This window comes from Candoia aspera, chromosome 8, assembly GCF_035149785.1.
Source record: "Candoia aspera isolate rCanAsp1 chromosome 8, rCanAsp1.hap2, whole genome shotgun sequence".
NCBI classification, from domain to species: domain Eukaryota; kingdom Metazoa; phylum Chordata; class Lepidosauria; order Squamata; family Boidae; genus Candoia; species Candoia aspera.
In genome coordinates this window covers 34,142,540-34,156,922 of record NC_086160.1, presented here as the reverse complement: position 1 = coordinate 34,156,922, position 14,383 = coordinate 34,142,540, and the positions used below count along the sequence as shown (strand labels likewise).

At 38.8% G+C, this 14,383-nt stretch overlaps 1 protein-coding gene across 1 annotated transcript in view; it reads left to right on the top strand.

Annotated features, from left to right (window-relative positions):
* FNIP2 (folliculin interacting protein 2) overlaps window positions 1-14,383 on the top strand; it is a 53,836-nt gene that overhangs the window by 31,727 nt on the left and 7,726 nt on the right. Inside the window, exons 14-17 of the mRNA XM_063310577.1 lie at window positions 43-1,273; window positions 8,985-9,141; window positions 11,217-11,417; window positions 12,434-12,549. Coding sequence (XP_063166647.1) covers window positions 43-1,273; window positions 8,985-9,141; window positions 11,217-11,417; window positions 12,434-12,549 — 1,705 coding nt within the window. The remainder of the gene's footprint in view (window positions 1-42; window positions 1,274-8,984; window positions 9,142-11,216; window positions 11,418-12,433; window positions 12,550-14,383) is intronic.

The following is a 14,383-nucleotide window of genomic DNA, read 5'->3' as shown; positions in this document are numbered from 1 at the left end:
CGTATCAATTAACCTTTTTCTTTGCTCACTATATTTATTTAGGTGATTTATATGGTGCTGTAGGTTCACCAGTCAGAATGACAAGGACAGTAATTGTTGGAAAACGTAAGGATTTTGTTCAGCGCATACTCTATATCCTTACATATTTCTTACGGTGCTCTGAGTTACAAGAGAATCATCTGATCTGGAATGGGCAGGTTGGCAAAGGAGAGCAAGCTGTCAATGGCAGCAAAATTATGACGACTCTAGAAAAGGGAGAAGTTGAAGAATCTGATTATGTAGTCGTCACAATTCAGAACGAACCTGCTCTTGTACCTCCTGCCCTGCCTCGAAAGAGTGGTCGAGCTGCTGCTGCTGCTGCTGCTGCTGCTGCTGCTGGGGAATATGAGGGCTGCTTTGAACCTGCCTGCTTCAAGAGCAACTATGAGAAGCTGAATGAGGAATGCAGTTCTGAAGCATCCCCTTGCTTCTCCAGAGTTGGCTCCCCAAAAAGAATTGTAGGGGAAGTTAAGAAGGGGAAAACTATAGCCAATTCTGAAGCTGTATGTGGAAGGCATGATAAATTAGAGGATTTAACTGCAAGAATGAATGAGGGCAAGCAGCACAGTGTAGCGAGGCAGTTGTTTCACAACTTGGCAGCTGTTCCATGTCCCAAGAAGATTGCCCAAGTGTATTCTCAATTGGAAAAGGTTACCTTCCAGATTGGAAGCTCCACCTCACCAGAATCTGATTCTGAAACCCAAATAACGGAAGTAAACAAAATGCAGGAGAGACGCAGGAGTAAAACTAAACCTCTGTATGCCCTCTCAAGTCCACTACATATAACATCCAGGGCCCCACAAGAGAAATATGACTTACGTCTTAAAGCCTGTACTAGCCAGAAAGTTAGTGAAACACAAATGTCAAGGGCACCTTGGCTGCTGTCAGTTCCACAGTCTGTGGTTCTTGATAGAAAAGTCAGAACTGTAAACCTGGGAAAACTAGATCAAGTTTATAGTACAGGCTGTGAAAACTTTGAGGGAAATTCTCTTAACTGTGATTCAGGAAGTTCCATTGATGTACAGAGGTCTGGCCAAGCAGTTACTAAGAGCATCCCCTGTGGGGATGTTGAAAGCAAACAGCACTGTAGAATGGAGGAGAACATTCCTAGGAACGAAAGTTCTGATAGCGCTCTTGGGGAGAGTGATGATGAAAGTTGCACGTACATTCCAGATCTGCAGTCAGTCACCTCTGTTAACTGTCAGCCTGAAGAAGTGGAACTTGCCTTGCCAAGGTAAAGGAAAAAATAAGAATAATCAGAACCTCTGAGGGTTGTTTTAGTTTTTTTTTTTTCACTGCTCTGAAATAGTTCTTGGGTACTCCAGTGGAAAATGTAGCCTCATCATCTCTAGCTTAATGCCTTCACAAAGTGATTGATTAATTCCACTGATTCCTAGCCAGAATAATGGAATCTTAAGTTTAAATAGTAAGCTTGGGAAAGGCTGCATTTACCTGACTAATCTAGCCACAATATTTAATATATACTAATACTAATAACATAGCGAGAAGTTGTATTACTTTTACATACATGCTTACCCCATCATGTTATTTCCTTTCTGGAGAAGAAACATTGTATCAAGTGCAAAAAAGAAGGAAGAAATAGCCAAAGAAATTAAAGGCATGAAGAAAAAGGAAAGGAAATTGCTAAAACTGTTTTACACCAGTATAATTCACTATTCCTCGCTATCCTTGCTTCCAGTAAGTCCATACACAAATTCATACACTGCCTTTTGTTTCTTCACTATTCACTTCTTTACCTTTTCTCCTGACATACTCAGTTTTCTTTTATTTTTTTGGTAATTTGATATTCATTCATTCTGTCTATATGACCAAACCAGGTCAACGTACTTCTTCCTTACTGGCCATTTAAATTTCATGTTTGATCCAGATTCATTCAGCTCCCAATCATTCTTGAGCATCCCTTATATTATCACACATACTACATAGGTACCCTATTCTCCCTACATTCAACTGACTTTTATGTTTCTCCTTACATACCCAACCATCACTGCACCATAACAGAGTAGACAGAGCACACACCTATACATAGACATTTGCACTTGTTTCAGAAAAGTTAATTCATCACAACCAATGTATTTTAGCCATTTTCTATCAACATTTGCACATCTTAAAATTCATCCGTGCATATTCCCATTTTTAGTAAACATTCTGTCAACACAAATTCAACTATTTCTAGTTTTTTGCTGTTTGAAATCACTCATTCTGTTTTCCCTGTCAAGCCCAACTACCTTGGTCTCTGATACTTTAGTTTGTACATCCATATTTTGCATTGCATCATACAGTCTAATATTCTCTGCAAATCATTCAGGTTCTCAGACAAAAACATAACATCTGTGTACAAAAGTAAGCATACATTATGTCCCCAACCAAAAAACCTCTTACCATCATCCTAAACATTCCTTATACATTAATCCATAAATGCATCACACAAGCAAAAGGGGCATCATATGTTTTGTTGTTTATTTGTTTAGTCGCTTCCGACTCTTCATTACTCCATGGACCAGCCCATGCCAGAGCTTCCTGTCGGTCATCAACACCCCCAGCTCCCCCAGGGACAAGTCCATCACCTCTAGAATATCATCTATCCATCTTGCCCTTGGTCGGCCCCTCTTCCTTTTGCCTTCCACTCTCCCTAGCATCAGCATCTTCTCCAGGCTGTCCTGTCTTCTCATTATGTGGCCAAAGTATTTCAGTTTTGCCTTTAATCTCATTCCCTCAAGTGAGCAGTCTGGCTTTATTTCCTGGAGTATGGACTGGTTTGATCTTCTTGCAGTCCAAGGCACTCTCAGAATTTTCCTCCAACACCACAGTTCAAAAGCATCTATCTTTCTTTGCTCAGCCTTCCTCATGGTCCAGCTCTCGCAGCCATATGTTACTACGGGGAACACCATTGCTTTAACTATCCGGGCCTTTGTTGTCAGTGTGAGGTCTCTGCTCTTGACTATTTTATCGAGATTTGTCATTGCTCTTCTTCCAAGGATTAAGCATCTTCTGATTTCCTGACTGCAGTCAGCATCTGCAGTAATCTTTGCACCTAGAAATGGAAAGTCTTTCACTGCTTCTACATTTTCTCCCTCTATTTGCCAGTTATCAATCAAGCTGGTTGCCATAATCTTGGTTTTTTTGAGGTTTAGCTGCAAGCCAGCTTTTGCACTTTCTTCTTTCACCTTCATCATAAGGCTCCTCAGTTCCTCTTCGCTTTCAGCCATCAAAGTGGTATCATCTGCATATCTGAGATTGTTAATGTTTCTTCCAGCGATTTTAACTCCAGCCTTGGATTCCTCAAGCCCAGCATGTCACATGATGTGTTCTGCGTACAAGTTGAATAGGTAGGGTGAGAGTATACAGCCTTGCCGTACTCCTTTCCCAATCTTAAACCAGTCCGTTGTTCCGTGGTCTGTTCTTACTGTTGCTACTTGGTCGTTACACAGATTCTTCAGGAGGCAGACAAGATGACTTGGTATCCCCATACCACTAAGAACTTGCCACAATTTGTTATGGTCCACACAGTCAAAGGCTTTAGAGTAGTCAATAAAACAGAAATAGATGTTTTTCTGAAACTCCCTGGCTTTTTCCATTATTCAGCGAATATTGGCAATTTGGTCCCTAGTTTCTCTGCCTTTTCTAAACCCAGCTTGTACATCTGGCAATTCTGGCTCCATGAATTGCTGAAGTCTACCTTGCAGGATCTTGAGCATTACCTTACTGGCATGTGAAATGAGTGCCACTGTTCGATAGTTTGAACATTCTTTAGTGTTTCCTTTTTTTGGTATGGGGATATAAGTTGATTTTTTCCAGTCTGATGGCCATTCTTGTGTTTTCCAAATTTGCTGGCATATAGCATGCATTACCTTGACAGCATCATCTTGCAAGATTTTGAACAGTTCAGCTGGGATGCCGTCGTCTCCTGCTGCCTTGTTATTAGCAATGCTTCTTAAGGCCCACTCAACCTCACTCTTCAGGATGTCTGGCTCTAGGTCACTGACCACACCGTCAAAGCTATCCCCGATATTGTTATCCTTCCTATACAGGTCTTCTGTATATTCTTGCCACCTTTTCTTGATCTCTTCTTCTTCTGTTAGGTCCTTGCCATCTTTGTTTTTGATCATACCCATTTTTGCCTGGAATTTACCTCCAATGTTTCTAATTTTCTTGTCTCTTGTCCTTCCTATTCTATTGTCTTCTTCCACTTCCACGCATTGCTTGTTTAAAAATAATTTCTTATCTCTTCTGGCTAACCTCTGGAATTTTGCATTTAATTGGGCATATCTCCCCCTATCACTGTTGCCTTTTGCTTTCCTTCTTTCTTGGGCTACTTCTAGTGTCTCAGCAGACAGCCATTTTGCCTTGGTTTTCTCTTTCTTTGGGATGTATTTTGTTGCTGCCTCCTGAACAATGTTGCGAACTTCTGTCCATAGTTCATCCGGGACCCTATCTACTAAGTCCAGTCCCTTAAATCTATTCTTCACCTCCACTGCATATTCCTTAGGAATATTAGTGAGCTCATATCTAGCTGATCTGTGGGTCTTCCCTAATCTCTTTAGTCTGATCCTAAATTGTGCAATAAGAAGTTCGTGATTGGAACTACAGTCAGCTCCAGGTCTTGTTTTTACCAACTGTATAGATGTCCGCCACCTTTGGCTGCAAAGGATGTAGTCAATCTGATTTCGGTGTTGTCCATCTGGTGAAGTCCATGTATAAAGCCGTCTCTTAGGTTGTTGGAAGAGAGTGTTTGTTATGCAGAGTGAGTTATCTTGGCAAAATTCTATCAGCCTATGTCCTGCTTCGTTTTGTTCTCCCAGGCCATGCTTACCTGTGATTCCAGGTGCCATTTGACTGCCCACCTTAGCATTCCAGTCTCCTGTGATGAAAATAACATCTCTTTTAGGCGTGTTGTCCAGTAGGTGCTGCAGATCCTCATAGAACTGCTCTACTTTAGCTTCATCAGCATCTGTGGTTGGGGCGTATATTTGGATCACTGTGATGTTAGATGGCTTGCCCTGAATTCGAATTGAGATCATTCTGTCGTTTTTTGGATTGTATCCGAGCACTGCTTTAGCCACTTTACTATTAATTATGAAGGCTACTCCATTTCTTCTGTGGTCCTCTTGTCCACAGTAGTAGATCTGGTGGTCATTTGATGTGAAGTGGCCCATTCCAGTCCATTTTAGTTCACTGATGCCCAGAATGTCTATCTTTAATCTTGACATCTCACCACATCCAATTTGCCCTGGCTCATAGATCTTACATTCCAGGTTCCAGTGGTGTGTTGATCCTTAGAACATCGGATTCGCTGTTCACCACCAGCACCGTCGGCCACTAGCCATCCTTTCGGCTTTGAGCTAGCTGCGTCATCACGTCTCGGGCTAGTTGAGCTCATCCTCTGTTCCTCCCCAGTAGCATTTTGACCACCTTCCGAGCTGGGAGTCTCATCTTCCGATGGTATACCGACATATCTCTGGTTGTACTGATCCATTTAGTTTTCATGGCAAGAATACTGGGGTGGGTTGCCATTACCTTCCCCAGGGATTGCATTTAGTCTGACCTCTCTGTCATGACCTTCCCGTCTTGGGTGGCCCTTCACGGTTTAGTTGATGGCATCATTGAGGTGCTCAAGCTCCAGCACCACAACAAGGTAACAATCCTTTGCTGAAGGGCATCATATGTACCTGCCTTATTTTTGCGTACAATTAAATGATTTGCTAAAGCATTTTATTTATTGTTACTCATGCTTTGCTTCCACCATACATCACTCTTATCACATTAAGTAATCAAACTTCAACTATATATTAACATAAAATATTCCATAGTCCAAGCCTATTTATCATATCAATTCTCTAAATAGACACATAACTAAATTTCTTCCTTTCATACACTTGCCCATGACCTGCTGAAGATCGCAAACCTGATCTGCATGGCCCTCTACCCAGCATAAAGCTGCACCACACTTCCCAATTTTTTCTCTTCTACTTTTTAAATTAGAATTCTGCCCAACACTTTCAGGTATGCATAACAACCTACTCCCCCTGTGGGTTTTGCATGAACTCTTGCTACTTTCTCCTTCATACAGGGAAACAATTTGTCCAGTCATCAGGGAGTCTTCATGCATAGATTAAACAAGACGCATGGCCACTACATAACATTTTATTTATGTCATACAGTATATTTTAACATTTGAATCATTGTACTGGAGACTCCTTGTTTAGATCTCTTCACTGTCTTTCAAGATAATTGTTTTATTTCCATTATGATTGCTTTGCATGTCTCTTCTAAGTGTTTCATGCTCTGATGACATTGTGTCCTAACTGCCAGGAAACACACTGAGACAAGGAACTGGTCTCTAATGTTTTATTGCTTGTACATAACAGGACTCCTAACAAACTGAAGAAGCGTGGGAAAAACCCAGCCATATAAACCCCAAAGGTTAGGGCGGTCCCGATCTGTGTCTCTTTGAATGGCTGACCAATTCCTCAGTGCTACGCATGCGCTTGACAGGCTGGATGGGAGCCCCCTGCTCGCCATCCTTACTCATGACACATTGTGTATAAACATCTTTTTCCCTATATCTGCTTTACAGTATATGTTACCATTTGCTCAACCTTATTTTTTTGCAGCAATCATGATCATATATACATCCACAGCCTCTTTCACTTCATTGTTCCACCAACTATTGATTTACATTCATCCCATTAGCAAAACCCAATACTGCTTTGTAGCCTTCTGTAATATTATTCTTTTTACTCTCTTTCTGAATAGCTTCCACATCTTTTCTCCTTATATCCACTTTATTCTGTTGGGAAATTAATTGGCCTTCTAATACTTCTTCAAACAGGGCTCACACTCCTTCTTCCTGCAGTCATGCTACTTTCATTCTTATTTCTTTCCTCTTTTTCCCATGTCCATTTTTTACTGCCAAAAAATGGTCTGTCTCATATTTGGACCTCTCATCTGTCTTGTATCCTTCACTAATTTTCTCAGTCTTTCATCAGAAGCAGTCAAATCAGTCACACTTCTAGATTTAGATTAATACCTTTGCCATGTGTATGTATGAATAAACATACAGTTATACCACTTACTCAAAATCATGCTTTTTTCTAAGGAAATTTCTATCAGTAACCATTCTCATTGATTATTGGCTCTCTGATTGGTCAATGTCTTTTTCTATATTCTCACCTAATTTCCCCCAACCCATTAATGTTACCTAACAGAATATATATATTTTTTCTCTGGGATTTTAAAATGTTGAACAATTTTTCCAAAAGTATAATATTCAATTGTCATCAATGAACTCCACTTTCATACCTATCTATAACAGTCAAGATACCAATTCATATTTTCTGACATTTAAGGTTTTCATTTGTAATTAAATCTACACCATTACTTTCCTGCATGTACTGTATTTATCAACTCCACTCCTCAAGGTCCTACCTTAATTCATTTTCATTACATCTTTCTTTATTTTATTTTCATAGTTCCAATGTATACCTATTTTTCCTTCTTGAATTTCATTTATTAATTCTCATATGTTACTATTCACTCCTCTTATATTTCATATGCTATGATCATCACCAGATGCTTATAGGCATCAACTTCATGGCTTTGGTCAGTTGAGGCTTTCACAAAATACTTTGTAATTAGTTAAACTGTACATTAAGTTAGCATTTTGTTATATTTGTGACATGTGAAACACTTCCTTCTAAAGGTAAGGCCAGTACTAGATAGTTTAGCACATTTTGAATAGTGGCTATAGCATAATCAAAGCTCAGTTTTACCCCAAGCATGCTCATAATATTCTGCACAAACTAGTATCTCTAATCTGGAAACGACTTTGCAAGCCAACATAACATTGCCCACATCCTAATGACTAGGAAGTATATGTAGTTTACTGACACACACTCAGGATGCCATGTTTTTATTATTAAAATAATATTTAATTTATCATTATGTCATACGTAAGATTTTGCTGTCTGAATGTAATTTGTTTGACAAAAATTGCTAACAAGATAAATTATTCTGTATGTTTGTAATTGTTCGTGTTTGCGTGTATGTAGTTGAACTGTGTTCAACTAAATCGTTATGGCATAATCTTTCCTAACTTTGTTTCAAATAGATGATTTTATATTATTTTTCCATCTTTGCAACAAATAATATTTTATGCTCTGCAACAGAGTTCTCAAGTGATCCAGTTAAACAATTTCACTATAAAAATGGGGATAACTTTTTTGGATTTACGGCCTCTTTAATAGGCTATGAAAATAGATACTGTACAGAGATTCCACTGTTACTAATTCAGAAGCTGAAATATATTTGAAAGTATATTTGAAATATATTTGAAATTGTAATGGGATACAATTATGCAATGTGGGAAATTAGTCTATTTGTTTTAAATATATCATTAGCTTCCCACTGAAAAGAAGAGAGCAGAGGATGAACTTTTCAGGTAATTTTCAAATAATGATGCTCTCATGTGAAAGATACAGATCTTTAAATCTATGATCAAATCTCATTATGTTGTGGAATTATTTCAGACAACTTTTGTATATATATGCAAATACTGTTCATAGTTGTGGTGATCCACGTAGGCTAGATCTGACTTAACTTTGGAGTGCCATTGTTTGAGTCATTAGATTTCTATTAAATTGTGTTGTTCAGTTTTCAATGAGAAAGGTTCAGTAATATGTTACAGAAGTTTGCAAGCTAAGGAGCAACTGTTACAAAACTGTAACAAAACTGTTACATTTATATTTGAGTGAATTTTTTTTTCATTGCTCTTGAACTGTCATCTTGAAAAACAAAGCAGATCATAACGGCATCCATTCAGATCATGTTACAGTCTTGCCAACATAACTGCACATACTGATCTTTATAATATTTTTGCAAAGCTCTGAGATGTGTTCACTAAACAGCAAACTCTTCTATTTCAGATTCTGCACAGTCAGCAGTCAAAGCATGATACATTTTGGAAGGTCACTTTTGGGGGGCTATTGCACCTCTTATATGCCTGATCTAGTGCTGCATGGAATAAGTTCTGATGAACAACTTAAGCAACATTTATCAGCTGAGTTGAGTCATGCCATAAATGTAAGTCTGTATGTTTCTGTGCAAAAAGCTTAACAGATACTAATGTAGGCAGACACTAGCAGAAACGAAGGGATTTGATAAAGCTGCTGATTAAGCAGAACAGGCAGGAAGCTTTAATAATAATGTTTAGAACATGAAGAAAAAATTCACTGATTTTCTTTCACTAGTAACATTCAGTTGTAACTTAACAATTTTTGGTATTTGTAGATACAAGAATGGTAAATAGATTAAGACAGTTACTGATGCTTTGGTTATCTCACAGTTGGGCTCTTGTGCTTGACTCCAGATGGGGCTTGTAGACCACACAGAAGCTGCAGCTGCCCAGAATGCAGCAAGCAGCATGCCATGATATGCCCATGTAACGTCTCTGCTTTTTGAACTGCACTGGTTTCTAGTAGGCTTCTGGATGCAGTTCAAGATGATAATTATCAACTGTAAATCCTTTATGGAATAAGTCTTGATTATCTGAGGGGATGCCTGTCTTCAGTAGCTTCTACCCATGCCATATGTTCTTACACTGTTGACATGTTCCAGGTTCCATTGATAAACTGCTGGGACACAGGAAGTGGGCCTACTCTGTCATGGCACCTGCCTCTCCCTGAGATTTTTATGGCTCTCACCCTGATTTTATTTAATGGAGTCCTTAAAACCTGGTTGTTCCCTCAGGCCTTGGGTTAGAGTGGGTGACAGACTACTATGTATGGTCTACTAGATGGCATTGTTTCTCCAATGTATATTATTGTTTGTATCATCTTTATTTGTAAACCACCACAGTTGTGATATACGTATTAGAGCAGTCTATAAATTCACGAATGAATAAATAAAATGTTGATTAAACTAATAAACCAGTTAATATAGAATAGGTCTGCAACTGACTGTTATCAATTATAGTCAAAATAAAATCTCCATCTTTGAGAAGGCAAGTATATTTCTTAGGCTGGAAACAAACTAGTAAAGTCACTTGCCTGAAGGCCTTCCTTTGTGTCCTTGCAGAGGCATCTGCCGTATAACTGGTAACAGATAATGGATTAAAATCAACCTCCTCCTGATTCCAAAATACAATTCTCTTTTGAGGGAGATGGGCAGTGACGAAATTTGAAAAATAAATAAATAAATTCTGAGGAGTGGTTCTCCTAGATGTAGTAAGTCTGCCTTGCCTTTACCAGTTCAGTCATATTGAGAGTTCTGGTGCACAGTGCTCCTCTATACAAAAATCTATAGGAAAGTAAGTATCAAGAAGGCTAAGTGAGTCCTTGATTCCAAACTCCTTTGTGGAAGAAACTTCTTTCTCTGCACCTAGAACTACATTGAAGTGGGTCAAGTGAAGAAAGGCACCACTGATTGCCTGTATAAGGCAAGCCTGATTTTCAAAGCTTGCAGCACATACAGTGATCAGATTAATCTGACTAAGATTAATTGAGAGTTAATCTAAGTGGATCAGAATGTGAATTATTCCAGGTCAAAGTGTATATTAATCTAGTTTAGTATTGTCTCCTGTGACTGGTTTGTGGCAATGAAACTAGCTTGCCATCCCTCATTTTTCTAATTGGGACAGCCAAAGAATAAAAATTCATTTTTGCCTACAAAGTATGCATTCAACTGTGCCCCTTTCTAATCCACATAGCTGTGTGTTCTACATTTACCCTTTTTGTCCTGATCCAGAAATCACTACATATTCATACAGATTTCCAGTCCTGTGTAGTTAAATGGAGGGCCCCTGTTTGTATCTGCATCTAATCTCTGCACTGAGACAAGTAGACATTCTAACACAAAACATATCTGAAAAGATAATCTAAGTTTGAAAAAAAATATCATTATATTAATCTATTATTAGCCAATAGGGGTTTATCATTTAATAAATTACTCTCAGACTTATCACTTTAGTTGACTGTGAGCACATTCTTGCCAGAAACAGCAGACAACAGCTGACTAATTAAATATATCTACAGTTTCTCCCATTAAGATGGATAGAATGCAGGGTTTATTCTTAAGTTTAAATTCAAAATGACCCTTAATACTGGGCATTTTTCTGAAAATGTCCTGCTTCACTTTGTTCTGTCACGTGTGTCTTACAGCATCCAGTACTAGATGAGCCTATAGCAGAAGCTGTTTACATTATAGCGGATACTGATAAATGGACAGTTCAGGTGGCTACTAGCCAGAGAAAGGTGACAGACAACATAAAACTAGGCAAAGATGTCCTTGTCTCCAGCCAAGTATCATCTTTATTGCAGTCTGTTTTACAACTTTACAAGCTTAACCTTTCTGCTGACTTCGTAAGTACTCATTTACAAACACATGTGTACAATAAATATAGACCAAAAGGGAAGATAAGATGTGCTCCAGGTTTTTGAACTGCATGTATTTCTGCACTGATTTTTCAGAGTTAGAGGAGGTAACATGGTGACTAATACTTCCTTTTCCTACATGTTAACTGCGTTAGCTAAAGGTTCTCCTTGGCAGCTGTTGAAGAACTGATAACTGTTCTTAGTGAATTTCCTGACTATAGCCCTGTTTCTCTAACCTCACAAGCAATGGCTGCATCTTTTATATCATTTGAGCTCCCAGATGAAAAGAAAATAGTTTCACCCACCCAATATTGTCCCAGATACATCCATTTTATGTATTTATTTTTTTAAGACTTACAAGGCCCAACTCAAACAATGTGACTCTGGACAGTGTACAGCATAAAAAACAAACAATCGATAAAAAACACCATATAACAATAAGCCATTGCAATATATAAATATAAAATGATGACTAGCACATAACAGAACCACCAAAAGGAAGGACTTTCACTCAATTGGCCTCAAATGCCTGGGGGAAGAGCCAGATCTTAATGGCTTTCCTAAAGGCTAGGAATGTTGGGGTCTGTCATATGTTGCGGGGGTGGGGGTCATTCCAGAGAACAGAGGCAACCACAGAAAAGGCATGCCTCCTGGGTTCCATAAGATGACAAGATTTAAAAGAAGGAGCCTGAAGCACACCCTCACTGTGGGAGCATGTGGGTGGACAGATGTTCTTGGGATGTTCATTTCTTATATTCTCTGTGTTTAATATGACAACCCCACATTGTAAGGGCACTTGCTCTATGGAAGGGCAGGGCCTGATTAGTCTTGGCTTCATTGGAAGATTGTTCATCTAGATCAATAAAATACTGACCTAGGCAGAACTTTAGTGTGTCCCCAACAAAACTAGTATTTTGTTACTTACATTTATAAATTGTACTCTTTATCTGTTATACACTGTTCTATTTGATTTTATTTCTGTGGGTTTCTCCTTCCATTTACAGTGTATAATGCACCTTGAGGATCGCCTACAGGAAATGTACCATAAAAGCACAATGCTATCTAAATATTTACGAGGACAAACAAGAGTTCATGTGAAAGAGCTTGGAGTGGTATTGGGGTGAGTGCTGCTAACATTAAAGCCTAAGGCTATTGTTTTCAATCATCTTTTCATACAATGAATATTCAGGATGCATGTTTTTTTTTCCTGTGTCAGGTTTTCTGCAAAAGGCACATGTTGGTATGTGTATGTATATGTTGCACTGAGCCATCTGGAAATCAAACTGAGCTGTTACATTAAATGAAATTTTTAGTCCTCCTTTACTTTCTGAATAAAATGAAATTTAAAAAGGCAAAAGCTCTCAAGGACTCTTTCATATGTAGAGTGCTCTGTCAGTATTGGATTGAGCAGGGGGAAATGTATCAATTTTAATTATTTCTGGCTTTAAAATCAAGATATCTTGTTTTAAGCATATCAGGAGATGAAGTTCTAGTGTAATATTCATCAGCATTATATTCCTGACCTTAAGTAATAATTGCTGCATTTTTATTTCTCAATAGCTAAAGGAAAAAAGGGGAGGATGTTCATTTCATTGTCCTAAGAGCATTTTGGAAGAATAATTTTAACCATGATTACTAGTAAGCTATTTTCAATGCAGTAGAGGTTTCGGGATTGATCTCCAGGTTTGAAAGATATGGTTTATATCATATTACTCAGTTTGATTGGCCAGGTTAACATAATTAATTGCAAAACCTATTAACATTAACTTTTAGAATATTTTCCCCCACAAATATGAAAATGGATCTCCTCCTAGAAAGTAAAAATATGGACAACATTATAAAATATTTATTTATTTATTTGTGTTTTTATATATATTTCGAATTTCGTCACCACCCATCTCACTCAAAGAGCGACTCTGGGTGGTTTACAATAAAATATATCTTAATTCAGGTTACTCATACATTTTCTGATGAGATTTGTGTCCAGTTGGTTCATCAATTATGTCTGCTCATAGAAGAAAGTTACCTGTGTTATTCATGAGTCATTGATTTGTAAGATATCTAACTCAGGTTAAGGACCCTTCAGATCTCAAGATTTTGCTGAACCACCACACCCAACATGCCTTCCAAGATTGCTAGGAACAATAGTTATAGAAGTTTGCAATAACTTTGTGATGTTAGCTTTTTGTAGCATATAAAGCTATTAAATGCATGCCTTGGTAGATACACTCTGGTCTGTCCTATTTTCTCCACAGCAACAACCCTATGTGTCATGTTCTCATTCTAATGTATGGTTAACATTGTAACGTTTCACATGTCATTCTCTGTTCCGTGTTCTTTCACCCGGGGTTTTTCCATTCTTTCGCCCTCTCTTGTTTTGAGGGCTTGGAATGCATGTTTGGGTTTGCGCTCCTGTTCAAGGTTACTTTCCCAGGCGCGTCTAACGGCTTCCAGCACCTGGGAGGGGGAGCGTCCTGACGGGCGACGGGGCGGGACCTGCTCACAAGCAAGGCTTTTAAGTTTGTATTTGGCGCGCTTTTGCTCATTCTCAGCTTTCTCTGTATTTGCATACTATTCCTTTAATAAATCAGTTATCTTTAAGCCCGAGCTTGTGAGACTGAGTATTTGGGTTTAGGCAATCATTACATAAAGCTGAGAATCATTTTTTTTCCATTTTCCGCTGGCCCCATCCAATCCTTGGATAAGAGGGAACGCCAGCGATGACAGAACCTCAATTTCGCGTAAGTGAGGGAGGCGAAGAAGAGCGGGAGGTGGCCAAAAGCCGGCCAGCGCTAACCTCGAGAGCGCAAAGAGCAGCACGTCGGGAGTTGCGAGATACCCAATTGGACGAGCTGCTAACATCCATACAGGAGAGTCTTAGGAGTGAACAAAGATCTGTTATGGAAAGAACCACGGGGAGGGGGTCTCCCCAATTGGCCTGGGAGCACGAAGTC